Raw genomic sequence first — 20,119 nt, 5'->3', positions numbered from 1 at the left:
TGAGCTACTCAGTGGCCCAGGGATTATTTTTAACTATGAATCTTTTCTTTGAATGAAAAAGCGTGTGAACAATAGGATTTCTCTAAAATAATAAATAATTAAGTTTTATTTCACACTTCAAATTTGACTTCTTTCATCTATAATAACTGGCATTCTTTGTGGTTTGCAACTCACTGTATTAATCATTCAAAACTGACATCAAGAGAAAAATATTGGAAAGCAAGAAAGTATTAGGTTTTTACAGATTAAAAAAAAAAAATGTACCGCCTAAAATCCAATATATTATTTAGTCCAGTGAAAAGAACATTGCATTTAATTTTTCCTATTCAAACAGATGCAATTAGATCTGATTCTTATGTCTGTTTTGACCTTATTTTTACACATCTTTCAGTATTAGTCAGTGCAGTGGAAATAGAGGACAGAGCTTCAGCGGCAAACAATCCCATTTCACCAAATTGATGTTTTGATGTGGTTGGAAAGCTCCCAGATGGCAGCATCACTCTGCATTCTAGGTTGTGGTTTGGCCTCAGCTCTCACAATTTACTCATTGTTAATAAGACGCCTGCAAACCAGGAATATTAATATTAATGTTTCATTTAAAGTAATGTGCAAAAATCTCATGTAGATTGCTTTATATCATGTGACATGTTGGCAGTTATTGAATGAATCTAATGACTAAATTCATGTACAGGATATACGGTGCATTCAATGTAAAATAATGCAGAACCTGAAAAAAGTTGAACAATAAAAAATAAGAGACTGTGCATCCGATAGACCTGACCAAAATTTGTTTGTAAAAAAAATAAAAATCAATTGTATATGTGTACAATAATTTTTACAATAGAAAAACAAGAAACAAAAATATCATTGCAGGGATTCATTAGATACCCTGGTTTGTAGTCTCTAATGCACCCATCACCATAACACCAGGTGGAGTGCAGCCACTCAGAGCTTTTTGTGGAAGCACAGAGCAGAACTGAAAAGTGGTTCCACAACAAAGCTGCATTCATTAACAACACTAAAAAAAACAGGCTTGTATTTCAGTGAAACACGTAAGCATGTAAGAGCACCATGTCCCATATACATAAATTAATTTTGCTTGTGCCTTGCAGTTAACTTTGGAGTATAGAAAGATGGGATTTAAATCTTACAAGAACCAATTTTTTTCCTTACTTTTCTTAGACATATATTTTACATTTTACTTACTTTTATTTCTCAGAGTTTGCAAACATAAACAGTAAACGGAGAAGGATTTGCTTCGCGACTCACCTGTCTCCAGTATGGCTCAGATGTGTCGGACTTGGACATGTCTCCAGAGCTGGGTGGCAGTGGGAGGTTGAGCTGCAGAACCTTTGTGTGCTGTCGATTGCAGGTGGGGCTTCGGTAAATCAGGTATGCTCTGGTTCTTCCAGCGAATGTTTGATCAGATTTGGACTGGGACAGAACGGGAGCCTGTTGTTGTGTTCCATGAGACATTAGGGAGCAGTTATATGCCTTTTACGGGGTGCATTGTCTCACCGGGCGGGATATGGCCAGGGAGCATCTTTGCGACTGTGTTAAGTCTGGAGCGGTGTTCAGGTACATGATACGACATAAAGGAAGCAAGGTTTTTTCTAACGGTCTAATGGTTGGTGTAATTCGCATTGTATGCCAATGGATTACTGTCAGGGCCTATGCTTTTAGGAATCCCTTTTTCAACATGATATTCTGGTTAGGTTTACAATGTGACTTTAAGGTTCAGCTATTCAAGTCCAGTAAAAAAAAAACTTAAAAACACTGCTATCTGAAACTTCTAGTGTAAAGAAGGTTTTTTTTTTTTTTTTTTTTTTTTTTTTTTTTTTTTTTACAAAACTTGAAATACCCCTCTAGACAATTCCCAAGGAATCATTCAGATTTCATACTCTGTGAGAACGTTCCTGCTTTCGTACTAAGACAGCCTCCCTGAACACTTCCTCCATGCCGCTGCTCCCAGTGCATTTACTGTGACAACGTATAGTATAAATATCTCAGGGTAAATAGTCTGGAGCATCTGTTTAAAGTGAAGGCAGCAGCTGTGAGTAACCATGAATTTCTCTGGCATTGTCATGATCCGTCATGACTTTGAATTTTTTCTCACTGAAAGAAGCCTAAAATCTCAACAACTGCCAAAACAACCTGCTGTCACCATAGATCAGTTAGTCACTTACATCTCATACCATGTTAATATACCGCAGCATGACACCAGTGAGCTTGGCTGTTTAAGATGTGCATGTTACAGGACTTGGTGCATTTCATCATCATTAATAATTTAAAAGCCACTGAACTTGGCACAAGCGATATGAATAAATAAGCCCCATTCGCGCAGGATTGCTATGCACTGGTTTAGAAGACGTCTGTGTGTGGAGAGACGTTGACCCAGTCACCGATACCGTTTTATTCTCAGGCACGCTCCGGGCTTAATGAAAGAGGAGTATCATCACAGCAGCGTTTTTAATTGGTTTTGTTTTTGTGTGATCAGAATGGATGGCTTCATTCAGAGGTTTGATTACAACTTGGCCGAGATGTTCAGGTGCCTCTCAGCATCCTCAGTGACCTGCTTTTATTGGATTGTTCTTCTGTGAATGTCTAATGATGTTCTCCTACCCCCTCTCCACTTGAAATACTGGTGCACAGCACTCATTCATGAACCCAATGAGCAAAATGCATGCAGAATAGTCTGTGGCTATCACACCAGATGTAGTGGGAGTGTAAGATGAAAATGCTCTTGTCTTATTTATACCTGCTTAATTGTGACTGGTAAGCTTTGTAATGGATGACATTCGTATTTGTCTGAATGTCTGATAACAAATGGCTAATTGAAATATCAGATTTTTTGGTACTCCATCCATGACTCTGTTCGCTATGAATAGTGCACATTCTCTCTCATTCAAGACTTGATTTGACTCCGGGGCCTGGGGAGCTTGTCAGGAAACTGCAGTCCCGTGACTGGCTGGAGGCTTTCTTGAAAAGCCATGCAAGGCCCGTGGCTTTTATTTTCCTGTACTTCTCCACAGAGACTTGAGGAAACACAGAGGCAGGGATTATACAGCTCAACCATTATGATAGAGATGACGGTGAAGAGAATAAAGCTTTGCTGTTGTGGAGGTCAAAACTCTTTCAAAGCACAAAGTGTTTCCAATCAGCTCAAATATTAGCTCAATCCAAATTAACATACAATGCAAAAGGGGAGCATGGAAACTGCACACTTGCAGATTCTTTTTCAGATGAGGTGAAAAAGCTTGGGAACGGCAGTTCCCTGCAGCTAAACAGCAGGACATCTTTTGAAAACAGCACAACAGGTGGACTGAAATGCAGTGAATTCATGGATACTTGTAAGCTAAAAAAGGCCAGTCTATCCTTCAATGCAGTGACAGTTTGCACAAAAGTAGTTCAAAGTGATATTTGTCTGCAGTGACAGGTAGAGACAATGCTCTTTTTTCTGATTAGCTGTAGTGCTGTCTCACACCTTCAGCCGACGTTTTGCCCCGTGAATCACACAAATCTGTCGTCCTGTCCTGCCGCCTTCACCATATCTTGTTGCTAAGTAGAGATGCACCGATCAGGATTTTTAGGGCTGATAACTGATCACCAAAATCAGTATCTGCCGATCACCGATCACAGCGTGAAATCCATAGATTCGTCAATATTGTCTCATCAACAACAATACTGACATTGAATTATTAGGTATAAAAATTAGGATATGAGCAAGTATCATGAATTGACTGTTTTATTGCAGGCTGAGACAATGTGCAATATTTCCCAATTTAGAGACAAGTTAGACTCAGCTTACGAAGAGTACACATAGCTTACTAGCTGAGGCTTTCCTGCGGCAATAATTATGTGTACAACATGTGCACCAACACACACAACAGCAGGCGTGTCTCTTTTAGAGTTGATACAAGTTGTAAAATATAAACCTTAGTTTTCCTGTGGAAAAAGGAACTAAATCTTAAAATAGTAATGAATTATGAAAGCGTTAGCGATAGCATCCGCCACGTGTGACTCAGGAAACTCTTGTGAGTGAAGTGAAACTCTTCACACTAGAACTCCAAACGTCACTCGTGAAGCCGAATGACAAGATTGTCGTCCTGCATAAGGCTTTGGACATAATATAAATAATCTGGTATAACTCAGACGGGCATTCGTCGGTGAAATGTTTACGACTCGGCAGCGCGTACCGGGATCCAAGCAGCTAACGATGCGTTTAAACCCCCAACGTCTTCTACAACAGAAAGCAGCTGATGATCAAGGCATATGAATCCATTACCTTACGATGTAGTTGTTTATTTTTCTTGCTGTTGTTGCTGTAGTTTATAGGTCTCTGTTACGTTCAGCTGAGTTATTGCCGTTGCTGCATGCTCCTTTTCTTTCTTTGCCTTAGCGGCAGCCAACTTTTGAAAACTCAATATACTCCTTCGTGTGAGAAACTTTCAAATCAGCTTATCAGCTTCGTTGTGTTGAAATTCTTTTGTAACATTCCTCCTCGGGGTATCTACTTTGCACACATCTTGCAAACTGCAAATTTGTTGTCCTTTTCGGACATTGTAAAACTCCCATACCTGTTTTCAATTCAATTCAATTTTTATTTAAAAAGGGACAGTGTACAGTTAAAACATAAATGTTGCCATCTAATGCACTGTACCAGATTATAGCTTTGAGCTAATTTGCATCTGCAGTCCCTTGAAAGGTCACAATAAAAAAGAAATACAGTAACAAGTAATACAATACCAAGAAAAATTACACAGATTATTTAGAACACAATTTAAAACAACATGGCTACACACATCTGCGTGCAATCGCCCCACCCTGACACGACCCCCACCCACCCACCCACCCATCCCTTATCCCACATACACACACCCCGAAGAGAGCCCAAATTAATGGTTACAGAGCTGAGCAGCTTTTAACAGATTTTTCAGGTTTGATGCTTTGTAGAGACTCCCACGCCCCCTTAGGAGACCTGGGTCTGAGATGTGGGAATGCATGCGCGGGCGGCGGTTTGTTGTTGTAAACGTTATCGGATTGGCCTGCTTTGAATTATTATTTTGAGAACTCCGATCAAATCGATAGGGGCACTATCGGCCGATACCGATCAATTACCGATCGATGCATCTCTATTGCTAAGGAGAGCAGTCTCATATTTGATGGGCAGTAGACTGAACCTTGTCTTTTTTCATACGCAATTTTCTTTTGACTGAACAAACTGAATCTTGTGTCTTAATCTAAACCACCCCCTTCTCAGGATTTAAATAACATACCGAATATGTATGTGCATTTTGTGGTGAAAGAAAGCAAAGATGCAGACAAAGAGCATCGCTGATAGAAAACTGCAGCCCTTTTTTACAAACTATGAGTGTTTGTGACCGAGTCGTTAGTCTGACAGTTTTGAAGCATGATCTGAGTTTTTGACAGTGGGGTGCCGTCGGAGTAACTAATGGGAGGAAGCAAGTAAATTCAGTCATAGTCAAGGTTCATATCTTTCAACTCAGTCAGAGCACAAACATTAGCATTTTCAAAGTTAATAATTTATTATGTTGAAACGGCAGGAGCCATGATGCATTTGGCCTTAGATGTTTTTTAGGACCTTATTGCAGGGTTATCTTTTTTTTTTGTAATCTGAGCACTATGGTATTAAGCGGACTTAGTGAGGACTTAATACAATTGTTTAAACATAATCCATGATGGCATGGATGTGAATTTATTTTTTTGGGATGACTCATTCTCTGAAATGGTAGGGCTTTGGTGTTTTGTGAGATGACTGTTTGGAAATGTGGTAGGTCTGAGACAACCAATCAAAAGGTGGCACGGCTCAGTGACCGGAACTGCTGACTTGGATGTGAGTTCACACATCCTTCCTCTGGGTCAAGTGTTTGTGTGTATGTGTGTGTGTGTATGTGTGTGTGTGTACAAGGAAAGAGACGGAGGGAGAGACTGCTGATAAAATACCGTAATCTACTATTATTGTTCAACAGGACACAGTATTGTTAACTTGAATCCATGGAGTTATTTCTACTTCTAGTTGTTACAAAACACATTAGCATACTACTGTAAATGTGCAGGAAATTTACAGAAATAATCACAGGGAGCATTTGAGCATGCTTTAACTCTTCACTTTGAAATTGAGTTTTAAATGACTAGAAAACGCAGGTGCCTGTCTGTTTGTCTCATAAATCAGCTCGATTTTTCAAATACTTTGGGTGTTTCATTTGCAGAGCTTTAACATAGCAAGAGTAAGCTTAGCAGGTGAAAAGTAGGTTGTAATGTCAGACTGTAACACTGAAGTTAGGTCCAGAAATATTTAAACAAATATAAAAAGTTCTTTGTTGTTCTTTTGTCTTTGTCCTTTTTTTTTTGTCCTTTTGTTGTTGTCAAGCTCCTCACCAGATTTGGTGTTCTCTTTTATAGATGTGTTTGTTTTTTTCCAGCCTGATGATGTCCTCCTTCACTTGGATTGAGAGATTCTTGGCTCTAGTGAAACAGCTACCAAATGTCAATTCAATACGTGACATCAACTCCGGACTGGACCTTGTATTTGCTTCAATGAGGGAGTGGAGTGCACAGGGCCAGTAAACTGATCCTGGTCCAAATTCTTTTGAGCCTTTTAAAAACATAGTGGAAATGGCTGTTCCTAAATGGAAAATGGCACATATTTGTGAAAGCTCAAGCTCTTAAATGAAAGCTGAAAGTCTTCCACAAATCCATTGTGCAGGGGTATGAAGGCAAAATAATAAAAACCTTAATGGAGGAAATACTTATGGATACAACTGTACATTACTCATCCTGTCATGTACCATGTTGGCTGATGTTGTTTTTTTTTTTGATAGTGATACAGTCGACAACTCTAAATACTTTTTTATTGAGAGAAGCTTCCTCTTTCCGTGCATCTTAAAATTGATGAAGTTGCACCAAGAACTCTTCCTTTGCCTCAGCTGTGTGCATGAGTTAATGAGCTAAGTACTCATCCTTTAAATTAAATATTTTAGCTTTTCACAAGCTTAACTCAGCTTTGTCCAGGTCATAATATTATGAGCCTAGTGGTTTGAAGCTTATTATATTGCTAGTCTTTCTTTGAAAGTGTGCATTATAGGACAATACAGATGCATGAATTAAATGGTTTGTAGCATTTACAGACAAGATTATGTAGCACTGCTCTAAAATAAAATATAATTATGTGAAAGATAGGGCTGTACGATTTTTGGAAAATCTAAATGTGATTTCCCCCCCAATATTGCGATTGCGATTTCATATGCATTTTTTTTCCTAATAAAACCTAATGGATGTTTTAATACAAAATAAATATTATATCGTTTGGTATAAAATGTTCTTCCAAAGATGTTTTTCATATTTAAATTTAACCAGTAAATACAATATACAGACTAATAATAATAAATAATTAAAGCTGCAAGCAGCGATGAACGGGCCCTCGCACTCATGGCCACCGTCCCCCATAAGCATATCAGAAATGACACCACCCACGACTTTCTATGTCAAACCATTCAAAAGTTATAACAGAAAAAAGGGACAACCAATCAGAAGAAGGGGCTAATTTTCACCAATTATGGTCAAGGACTCAATACCGAGTCCGATGACACCACCCACGACTCTTTATGTCAAACCATTCAAATGTTATGGCAGAGAAAAGTATTCTAGGGGGCGCTGTTGAGCCGTTAGGCCACGTCCATTAATGCAAACCATGAAATATCAAATCTATCACCAGGCCTGGCTTGCATGCAAAATTTGGTGACTTTTGGAGAACTATCAAATATGGACCAATCAGATGAAGGGGGGGGCACGCTTTTTGGCGTCTAGCATCGCCACGGTAACACTTTTGAACGAGAAAAGTAATGCGCGTAGTTGCAGGATGGAGACGCACATTTTGATGTATAACATGTCTGGGTTCACGATACGGTTCGGGCCGTATTAATTCTCGAAGGAATGGCATATATTGCTCCAAAATTACGCAATTAATTCAGAATGTTCAAAATGGCCGACTTCCTGTTCGGTTTCGGCCGTGGCGCCAAGAGACTTTTCTTTAAGTTGCGACATGACACAGGTGTGTACCGATTTTCATTCATGTACGTCAAACCGTATTATGGGGCTTGAGGCGCAAAGTTTTATCTGTCTGAACCAATGAGATGAAGGGTGGGCGTGCTTTTTGGCGTCTAGCGTCGCCACGGTAACGCTTTTGAAAGAGAAAAGTAATGCGTGGTGTCGGAGGATGGAGACGCACATTTTGATGTATAACACACTTGGGGTCACGTTACGGTTCGGGCCGTATTAATTGCCGAAGGAATGGCATAAATTTCGCCAAAATTACACAATTAATTCAAAATGGGTGACTTCCTGTTCGGTTTCGGCCATGGCGCCAAGAGACTTTTCTTTAAGTTGTGACATGATACAGGTGTGTACCGATTTTCGTGCATGTACGTCAAACCGTATTGTGGGGCTTGAGGCACAAAGTTTTCCGGGGGGCGCTGTTGAGCCATTAGGCCACGCCCATTAATGCAAACCATTAAATATCAAATTTTTCGCCAGGCCTAGCTTGCGTGCAAAATTTGATGACTTTTTGGGCACGTTTAGGGGGGCAAAAAGGCTCTCCTTTCGTCAGAAAAATAATAATAATACGAAGAATTCCTGCAGATACAATAGGGCCTTCGCACTGTAAGTGCTCGGGCCCTAATAATGTAATAATAATAATGACCAGATGACTTCAATTACAAATCAACAGATCTACTACCTCAAAGACATAAAGTTTAAACTGACAAAACAATAAAGGTAATATGAATTTGAAAGTAAATTTTGTTTGTACGTTGTTTTTTTTTTAATTTTTTTAAATCAGATAAAAATATTTACGGTAATATTGGGACCAACAAAACAGTGAACAACTTAAGATTTTAACAAATGGAATAATAAAAGAAATTGAACGTGTCCCGGAGTTAACGTAATCCTAGTTTGAGCAGTAGTATTGTGGCTTCTGAACAGGTTCTGGTCTAAGGCCTGGTTCTGGTCTGAGGCCTGGTTCTGGTCTGGTTCTGGTCTAAGGCCTGGTTCTGGTCTAACGCCTGGTTCCTCTAAAATGCAGTGGGACGGTTCTTTGGTCTTGCTGTGATTCAGAAACTAACATCAGTGTTAGCAGACATCGCTCCTGCCTCATTTCAAAGTGGGACAGTTAAACTCACCAAAAGGCTCATAGACGTTTAAAACAGATCTAGTGGTGTAACTTGTTTAAGCACCTCTTTTCAAGGACACATAAATTACCAATATCTTAATACAGTACCAATCTGTGAACTGAGACTGACGAGTGACGATGGTCTGTCTCACCAGAAGAAAAAAAAAAAAAGTAGGTTAATCCGCATTGTGCTATGGATTATTAATAGTTTTAATCAGAGCTCTGATAGTAAACTCTACTATCCAATATCCAACTGCAAGAAAAAAACCATCAAGGAGTTTCATTGGCATAATGGTTGAAAATATTATTTTAATTTTTCAAAACTGAAGATCATGAGAACTGTTTGTTGTTTAGATGAGTGTCTCCTGATGCAGCAGTGGTTCTGTACCCCGGCTCAGCCCGGACAAATGCAGCCCCTGTATCGTTTTTTCAATGTCGTGAACCCAGGCTTGGTCACCGTGCTGGCGCCACATCTTTAGCTGAGGACTCAGTTATTGACAGAGTGGTTTTAACGTGCCGTTTTAAACTGCACTCGTGAGGAGCGACACTTTCAAACATTTCGGGCAATGATCCCCGTCTTTGGCTTGTCTGGCGCACTAACGCTCGACATTTTAGCCACACATCTGTCGTACTCTGGTGTTTGTTTTTTTAACATGCTGGAACAAGCTTATAGTTTTACTCATCAACGTCAGCACGGCTTGCTTTGAACGCCTGACATTGCATGGCATCTTCCTTTTGTAAAAACCCAAATAATCCCAAAGTAGTTCCTGAGTTAGAGTTAATTTTCAGAGTGAAGAGCAGCATGAAGAGTTGATGCAGTCTAGTGCTCGCTCACTCTCGCGTCAAGTGACAAACCTATAACTGCTCACGTCGCGATTTCAAAATGTATGATTTTGCAATATTATCGCAAATGCGATTTAATCGTTCAACCCTAGTGAAGTTATAAACTTCTCTTTGGGCAACATCTTAGTGGAAAGTGGAAGGTATATTGCTTAGCAGACATTTCACATTAAAACTTTCTTTTATACATGTCATTATTTGTTAGTAGACATGTTCTTTGTTTTGACACCGTTTGTCCCTCCATAGGAGACATGCATCCCTACCAATCGAAGCCACTGAGAATCCTGGGAGGTCGGTGTCTGAAGGTTGCAGAAGAGTCACCCCGTGTCGCAAGTGGAAGTCTGCGTCCTTTGGGTACAGTAAGATGTTACTTTTACAGCCTTGATGTACATTTTTTTTTCTGTGGCACTTACGACACAAAATTGCAACCTTTTTTTCCTGTTTTTTTGCTCCTGTTATTGTCATCAGCACTCACATTGAAGTCCTGCTATCTGGCCCTTTGTTTGCCAGAAGAGATTGGCCATGACAGTTTGACAACTACAAACTTTGAAGTGTCCTAGTGTTTGAGGCTTTGCAGCTGTTCTGCAGTCATCAGCATTTCATGACAGCAGTCTGAGTGCTGCTGCTTTTTTTCTCCTGATGCGTACACTCAACTCCTGTGACCAAATGCACTGCAGGAGATCATTAAGCGTAGCATTAATGAAATATGATCCCTGCGTAAATGAACCATCAGTGGTGCTCAGCCATTAGTCTGTGCTGAGCTCGGACCTTCAGAGAGCCTCTCAATAAACAAGGAGAGAAGAGAGCATTCAGTCACATCTGCGAGTCTGACTAAGAGGGCTTCAAAAGAATGGAGAAAGGCTTAGAGACGCCTCCCTCTGCTTTGTACTTGATCATTAAAAAGAAATGTATGCCTAATCCATAGCCCACTTTTGGCATGTGTGCAGCCCAAAAATAAATCTGCGTGGTTGGAACTTGTTCTATTTTTAAAAAGCAGTGTTAAGAAGTTTCTGATGAGTAAGAACATTTGTGGTTGTTTTTAGACTTTGCATAAACTAAGCATTTGCTTTTTCTTGCTGATGAATTCCTCGCACAGTTGTGCCCTCACTGCTCATCTGGGAGTCCCAGATGAACAGTCCCAGACTGGGACTGTTGCTTTGTGAGTAATTTTCAAGTATAGCTGAAAGCTAATGGGTTAAATGATCATGACTTTGAACAAGATTATTGCTGTGAGGAAAAGTTGATCATTCTCTTATTTAGCTCAGCAGAGTTGTTTACTTCTGTGTACTGTACGTTTACTGTTCTTTCTACGTGATACAAGTGGAAGGCAACATGCCCTCATAAGAACTGGATCATCTGGTTTCTGCTAATATATTTCCGAAAATTGGATTACTTTGCATTCCTGCATTATTAGTAGCATTACTTTGAGCCAGGGGCTATCTGACTCCTGAGAGAACACTCCTTGCTCGTTTTCAAGCTGTTTAAGTGACTGCAAGACTTTGATCGACCCTTTCTGTGTTGTACAAGTTGATTTTATGTGTAAAGATAGTCAGCAATCCCTGCTGTCTAAATGTTATAGTGGATGCTTTTAGCATTTATCAGATCAGCACTGGAAATAATTTGTCATAAAAAAAACAATCACAAAAAATAATGAGTTTTTTTTTTTTCATTTCAATTTTTTCAGGAAGATGCAGGGGTAGGGCTGGGCGATATGGACCAAAAGTCATATCTCGATATTTTCTAGCTAAATGGCGATACTCGATATATATCTCGATATTTTTTCTGTGCCATAATTGGGGTTTCCCCCAAAGCATTATAGCATAGCATCTCTGTTAGCTTCATTTTGTTCTGAGGCAAACCCTTAAAAAAACAGTCAGTTTTAATACAAAGCCTTGTGCCAAATGTCACACAGGTTCCTTTATTAACAGAGGTCTGCACAATATCAAAATGTATAAAACAAATGAAATAAAAATAAACTGCCTGCATATATAGAATAAAAATGCTTCTTGAATAAAATAAAACAAATATCCCTTTCCTGCATAACAATTAAATTAAAATACACTGTGCAATTAATACAATGTAGACAGTAACAGGCAGACTTTTCCACTGAGGTTGACAGTTGTGCAAATAACAAAACATTTGTGCAAATCTCAAATAAAATATTCAAGTCAATTTGTCACAAAATAAGCTATATCAAAATCATTAAAAAAAAAAATGTAAAAAAAAAATATATATATATATATATATTTTTTTTTTTAAATCGATATAAACTATATTGTCTCATACCATATCGTGTTTGAAAATATATCGATATATATTAAAATCTCGATATATCGCCCAGCCCTATGCAGGGGTTTATAAAAGTTTGATTTTTGCCAACAGTCTCCTGAGGAGCCTATTGGGATAGGCAGTAGTCAGATGGTTCATCTGATCACCTGACGAGAAGTATTTCTTCTATGAAAGCACTTTTCTCCAGTTTCCCCACAAAGGTTTCCTTGATAGTTCTGTGCAGCAGACCATCTGAGGTACTTTGTATTCTGTGGCAAACATTTTTGGTAATGCATTTATTCTCCATGTGCTTATCCTGCATTTCTGGCCAGTTTGAAGTATGAAAGTAAATGCGAGTGTGGAGCTCAAACTAAGAGCAAGCATTTATTATGTCATTATTATGTCGTGATGTATTTTTACAGATTATTTTAGCAGTGGAAGCTCACTTGCATAATGTGAAAAAGATCCCATGCAAGATCTGAATCCAGGATGTTGTAGTGATATGGTGGTGTTCATTCCAGGTCCTCGAGAGCCACTATCCTGCATGTTTTAGATGTTTCCTTACATCACACCTAATTCTGATTAATGGTCATCATCAGCTTGTCACCAAGGCCTACACGAGTCTGTTCATGATGCCGTCATTTGAATCAGGCTGTGCTGAAGCAGAGAAAACGTGCAGGTTAGGGCCTTAGTGGGCCCTAAGGAACCAGGTTGAGGATCACTGCACTAGACAGCGGTTAGTAGGACATCACCTTTCGCACATTGTGTTTTAAAGAGAAGTGTTGAATGATGCTGTGTAATTGTTCACAATCGAAGCACTGCTGTTGTCTGATACTGATACTACACAGATTTTTGTGCCAGCCTTCTCTAACTATGTTTGTGGAGCACTAACAGGAATGGAAAGGGTGAAATATTAATTATGTTGCCATTTGTGAGCTGTGGTGCCACGTAAGGCAGCATGTTGATAGCTGCTCCGATGGAATGATGGAACATTTTCAAGAAGACTTTAACCATCAGAAGTGTTTTTACGCCTAAAATTGTTCGCAAGAATGCACTGAGCTTCGACTAAAAGTGTAGATATAAGATGTTTAAAATAACTGTAGCAGCTTTAACAATTACTGCAGACTTTCTAAAATGAGTTCAAGAAAACATTAGAAATTAATGTAAGAATTCTGGTGTTAAAGCAGCCTTGTTCATCAGCTTGCTCAACATGCCTAATACCAGAGTTGGGGCAATCTCTGGGGATGCCCAATCAGATTGTGAGCAAACAGAACAATGGTAATAGTAGAACTATACTCCTGGGATACACTTAAATGGTTGCTTCAATTCTGTTCTTCTCTTTCTCTTGTTTCTAGTGTACACTGTACTCACTCAGCCTCTTTTTATTACTGCCAACCTCCTCTTTGCCTTTTCCACCTAAGCAATTGTATGTATAATGAGCATTTGATCAATGTCACAGCAGATTTTCACAGGCAGTCTATTAGTGTGTGGTAACTTATTTTCATACAGTGTTATGGGGATTCTGTCAAAAAAGCTGTTCATTTCACCAAAAGAGGGAACAATCAGTCAGTAGGTTCTCCACAGTGGCAGTTGGCCAGGATTACCTGTACACAATGACATTACAGACTTATTAGCACCTGTGTGGACCCTCTGCACGTTGCATTACTTGGTTACTTTTGAAGAGGCTGTCATACTTGCTTCAGTAATCTGGGGTGAAGAGGGTGTCATCTACTTGCTCCAGTCATCGGGACAAAGCAAGTCCTTGAGCTGATAAGAGATGAAGGTGCAGAGAATACCAGTCAAGGGGCTGTTTTCTGCAGAAATGTTCAGAAGACTCTTGCCAAGGGGTTTGCCAATAGTGGACACGATGCAGTGTGCAGGAAACTGGTGGACTCATTAGTGATATAGTGTGAGAACCATCATCTTATCTTATCTTAATCATGAACAAGGAGATAATTGGTTATTTTAGAGTAAACTCTGTTTCCATCACAGGAGAAGAAGCGAGTGGCAAACCACAGATCTAGATATTCATCTGGACTATAGACTGGATTTGGGATACGGTACAAATTTTTGGCTGTGAGAAAGGACAGAGCCGGCTGTACTTACTGAAGATGCTAAGTCTTTCAGCGTGTGTACCAGTATATTGCATATGTTCTTTAGGGGTTTTGGGTTGAGTTTACATCTATTTTCGCAGTCATGCCAGGCCATCAGCATCAGGGTGTCTCAAAGAAACTGAGAAGACTGTTAAAGGGAACTGGCTTTGTGCTGGGGACTGATGTGGAGTCTCCGAGGGTCATTGTGCACAGAAGAATAATGCACAAGTTGCTGACTCGCATTTAATTGTGACCACATCCCAACAGAATTATATCCTCTGTTGGGTTTCTGTACTGATGGTGTACGTGGTTTATAAATGTATTTATTCATGCAGAAACTATTTAAGATATACAGTACACTTTTCTTGCACTGCAATAAGTTTTATATGCCTACTGTCAAAAATAAAAACATTATAATACACAGAAAAACAGCAAATATTTTAAAAACTGTTATACTTGCTATTTACACATGTTTCATTGAAAAAGTGAAATGAATAAACTGATTTAGCTTTAGACTGCAAAGGCTGAAACTGGGGTCATAATCCTATTGTACGTGGGCTTATTCCCCTTAGACAGTGAAAAGGGTCAGATAATGTGACTCCAGGGATTCACACACGATCATCCACTTGTAACGGGCATGATCCTGTCCTTACTGCACTACAATATCCAAGCCAGAACAAAAGTGTTAGATTACCTGACCTCTATCAGAGCACCATCTTCAGGCTTATGAACATTTGTCGGGGTGTTTAATATCTCCTCAGTCATGACCTGCCTGCATCACTCACAAATACAGTTAACAGCTGGCGATAAACCCGAGCCTGTAGATCAAAGAACAGAAAAGGAGAGAAGTCATATCAATATATATCTTATAAAATAAATGTTATGTGGATAAGTCACGGTGCACTGGGAGGTAGGTGGATCTCCTTTTCTTTTCCAAGTCCTTCTGTGTTGTGGTCTGGCTCTGCGGTTGTTTGGGTTTGTGTTCCAGTGCTCCACTTTTGGTGCCCCTTGGTGGCCGAGCGTTGGCAGGTTCTGTGGGCTTTTGGGGGGTTTGCATGGGGCATTCGCATGGGTGTCCAGGTCCTTGGTGGCGATGCTCGCGGTTTCATCGCTGCCAGGATGTCTCCACTGCCTCAATAAATGAAACGAAAATGTTAAAGTGAGAATTGATTAAATGACAATGGGAAATTACTTTTATATGACTAATATGTACTGTAACTACTATTTACTACAAAATGTCTCAGCTGCCAAATATGAGAAAGCTGTGAGAAGTTTCATAAAAGTAACCGTTTTGAGCTTAATTTTAATAATCAGTCCAAAACTCACCAGTAAAATAAACATTGAATGCAGTGATTTACAAATCATTCAACCCCTTATTTTGATGGGAAAATTTAACGAATATAACATTTACAATTTTGAAACTGACACATGCTCTTGTTTTTGAAATATCTATGCTTCATTTCAAATTGATGACTTTAACATATTTTCAAAGTTGTGAAACAGAGCAGAAGACTGGAAAAGTCAGGGTACAAAAAGAGCATCCCAGAGTGGCTGGGACTTTCAGAACAGAAGCAAAAAAGGGGTTTGCCACTCTGTAAAACTCACAATAAAAGTTAAATTTGTAAAGAATTTGGGGATTTCGTCTTGTACTATATAGAATCTATTGTTAAGGATTTAGTGCATCAGAAGAGATTTTAGTATGAAATAGATGTGGGAGGAAACCAATAAAGTATGATTGTCATCTTCAAGCCCTCAAATAACAATGCAGACAAAAGTGAAGTTTGCTGTAACACCACTGAGACAATCCAAACAGCTGCATATAAAAAAGATAAAAACCTTGCCTTGCAAAGAAGCCATATTTATAATCCTTCTCCAATAAAAAAATAAATAAACTATGGTTTTAATCTCAGGTCCATTAGATGTTTTTTACCTTTTAATTTTATATGTCCCAACACTTATGAGCAAGGACAGTTATCGGTACTGTCGCTTTGAAATTCTGCTTTGGCAGCCATGACAACACTTGCGAATAAGTGGATTATTGAATCGCCTGAAAAACCACCTCCTCGAAGCGTAAAAAGGTTTATTCGATATTCAGGAGTTTTTTCGAATTAGTGCTGTTTCCATTACTGGATTTATTTTTCGATATTTGGTTTTGCGCAAATCTAGGGGTGATGGAAATGCACCAGTCTTACAAAGGTGAGGATTGACAGCCTGTATGTTCTACACAGAACCAATCCAGGATTGGAAGACCTAATCCTGACTACTTCCATGATGGGCCTTTAACGCTAATTTACATTTACTGTAAGAAACCGATGAAATGAGAAGCAAGTGCAGACCTATTAGAAGATCTTAACACAGGCTTGGTGAAGAAGACAAAGGAAGGAGGGGGAGAAGTTACTTGGTGTGTTTTTCTGTCATTTGCGAAGATGCCGTACCCGCCATGTTATGTTTACATCTGTGATTGTATAAATACATCCATGTCTTAATGTTAAAATGTTAAACTTGACAGAAATGGATTTAGTGTGTTTAAAGGTATAATAATGTTCCATCAAAAACACCATGAGGTTGTATGTTGCTTTATAAATTAAACCAAAAAGAATCCTAGCTTTTCCATTAAGTTAATAATAAAGTCTGATGCTGTTCCAACCATTTATTCAGGGGACAATGAAAGTTGAGGTAGACTAAGTTTATTTTTTTCTTTCTTTTTTTTCTTTGCTCTCTGTTCCACTTTCATTAGCAAGTCCTGCACTCAAGCAGTGAGTCTACTGGGAGGCGTCTGCAGCCACGTACACTGCAGACCAGTAGTGGTACCGGTGGTCGTAGCAACCTTGAGTACAATGGGGGCACTTTTCATGTCAGAAGCTACTGAGTCTCATGCTCCGTGTGCAAGAATGAGAAGTTATTGTTATTACAGTATATGTGCCATCTCAGTGTTGAACTCGAGTTTTAGCAAACATGAACATGGTCTTACCAGTTTATAATGCGGTCACACCAAAGGCTGATGTCCCCCATTAATGTTATGATGAAAGACGGAGAAGTAAAAACATGACCATTTTGATATCTCCACTTACAGCCTTTTATAATTCTCTCCTCCTCTCACAGGGCAGTGTGATCCGCTGGTAGCTGAGATGTAGTAGTATATTCTTAGATACCTATTCATTACATTAGAGATGTGTGTATTGTACTTTTATTCCTTTTGTTTCCCTGATTTCTTTTTCTCCCAATTTTTTTAAATTTTTTCAAAAAATAGGCAATTTACACTTAAGCTACACAGATGAGTTTTAGGGCATTAGTAACTGCTGAATCTGAGGTAATTCTGCACACATTACAGCCTCACGGCTCCACATGGAAAGGTCCATACAAAGCTGTCCTGCCAGTTCTCCACACTAGTATCCACTGGCTGTATTCTTTGATTCTTTACCTTGATTTTCGGTCTCTCTTTCTTGCTTCCCCATGATCTTCCTCTACATCAGTAATCAGCTACATGTGTCTTCTGGGGCTACAGTTAATCATTATTATAAAAATGCGTGCTTGTAATGCTCTTCTGTTGACATTGTCCTCCCCCATAACGACTGTGTGTATTGTGATCTGCAGCGATGGGAGGTGAACAGTGGAAGTGTGTTTGTGACAGATTGACACAGTGAAAGTGGAGCAGTCTGACAGGAACACAGTCTTGCACCTTTTAGTTACATGGAATTATTGTTCTTTACTGTAAGGCTTTTTGAGGAAGAATACAAATACATATGACCTCATAATCTATTGAGGTCAAATGTAGAAATGTTTATCCAAAAAAGGGGGGAGGGTATATTCCTTTATGTATTATATGGCCATAATCTAACAGGATCATACATGACCTCATCAGTGGAAGAGGTCCCAATCTTTTCTATCTATATTGCTTCTTTGTCATCATAAAACCACGTGAAGAAAAGGCAAGATTTAACTGATTGGGTTATTGCCTGTGCAGTGGTTGCTGTATTCATTGCCTGCAGCTGCCTTCAAGTTCAGCCCTGTGCAGAGTTAAGACCTCTCTGTACCCATCAAGCCCAGCTCAAGGCTGAATGAGTGCTTTTAAATACCCAAGATGCTCTCTCGCCCTTTTTTCTTCACTTCACGCTTCTCTTTTGATTCATGTCTTTTTCCTCTAGATATTCTCTTTTTTTTTTGCTTCGCTCAGTCAAAGAGACATCTGCAGGTCTGTATTTTCCTCCTTCACTGACTCTGTCCATCTGCATCACTCTTCTTCTTGTCTATTACGAGAACACATCTGACTTAATTCATAGATATCTGGCAGGGGATTTACAGGGTAACAGTTGGGCTTGGCGGCCTTGCTTGAGCGTAAATCTTTTTTGCCAGTGTTGATACCCCCTACTAAAAGGGCTGCCACGGTATAACCAGAAGGTTGTAAAGTTGTGATGATCACACGGCTTATTTGACTTGTAGGTTCTGATTGGGCAGCTTGTCTTTTGAGATGGATTACAACTTGTAGCTCCATCTCATGTATAAATATTTGATATGGTTTATGAACTCCATTACAGTAAATGTACATTTCATAACAAAACCTGTGAATTATCTTCAGGCCCTTAGATAATACCACTGCAGCATTTATTGATTCCAGGGAGTCGCATAACGCCAGTTTCCCCTGCTGAAGCAGCCACTGTTTTATTTGCTGACTGCTGGGTGCAGGACGGCAGCTCAGGAGACTGGGATGCAGGAGTTAATATGGTGGAAGGTGGCACATGCTGTGGAACTGAAGAAGTATTGCCATGAACCCCTCATCAAGGCTGTCATTGCACGTATTTCATCACAGCATTTTCCTTTGTCAGGCCTTTACAGTATCTGAGGTAATTTGGAAAAGGCCTTAACAACACAGTAAACATTTATTGTATATGGCAGCAAACTGTCTGCTAAGTGAATGAGCCCTCATTGTGTAGAATTGGTGCTTGTTAAAGTACAATATGTATATACATATATAAAGTGATGAGGGGGAGAGATCCTACCACCAAACTTAAAATTGTATTAGTTGTGTGACTTCCCTCTTTATTATTGGCCTTTTTTATTTACTGCTGTTAGGATTGTAAAGTTTACATTCCACCAGATGGAAATTTCAACTGCACAATTATTTAATGGGCCCATAAAGCTGAGGCCCTACTTCCGTAATGTGTTTGAACTCCAGGGAAGGCTATCTTTGAAGTTCCTAGCTACTGTTTCATCATCACATTCTCAAAGAGTTAATTACAGGCTCCACTCAGCGCTCTGAAGCAGGATCTGAGGAAGCAGAGTTTTGATTCAGGAGTGCATGCATGCCATGTGGTTTCTTTAACTCAAAAATGGGAAGAGAGACGGTGAGGTCCTATTGTACCATGTGCTTTTTACGTTACTCACTTCTGATTACAATCCTCCACTTTTTGTATCATCTAGATTTAGGATACATTTATCTGATGGGATTGTTGCCAACAATAAGGATGATGTGGGTTTTATTGTATTTCTTTTTTTTTCTAGGTTACACTGATTGCAAGGAGAATAAGGCCCATCAGATGTGCAAGCGAAAAAAAAAAAAAAAAAGATCAAAATCATGGTTGTCTATTGCATCTTTACACATAATGTATGAAAAAAAAAGTGCACAAATATGTAAAAATATTGGAGGCATGTCGGCAGAGTGACATTGAAAACATTCTGTTACCATACTTTCTTTAGATAGATTTTCTTTCTTTCTGCTTTATTATTTTCCCCG

At 39.2% G+C, this 20,119-nt stretch overlaps 1 protein-coding gene across 3 annotated transcripts in view; it reads left to right on the top strand.

The window, feature by feature from the left end:
- The window catches only part of LOC133457016 (IQ motif and SEC7 domain-containing protein 1-like), a 107,047-nt gene that overhangs the window by 21,061 nt on the left and 65,867 nt on the right, over positions 1-20,119 (top strand). For all 3 annotated transcript variants that reach the window (XM_061735821.1, XM_061735822.1, XM_061735829.1), the window contains one exon: positions 10,274-10,381. In XM_061735821.1, coding sequence (XP_061591805.1) covers positions 10,274-10,381 — 108 coding nt within the window. The remainder of the gene's footprint in view (positions 1-10,273; positions 10,382-20,119) is intronic.

Source organism: Cololabis saira, chromosome 12 (assembly GCF_033807715.1).
Source record: "Cololabis saira isolate AMF1-May2022 chromosome 12, fColSai1.1, whole genome shotgun sequence".
Lineage (NCBI taxonomy): Eukaryota > Metazoa > Chordata > Actinopteri > Beloniformes > Belonidae > Cololabis > Cololabis saira.
This window is presented reverse-complemented; position numbering and strand designations above follow the sequence as displayed.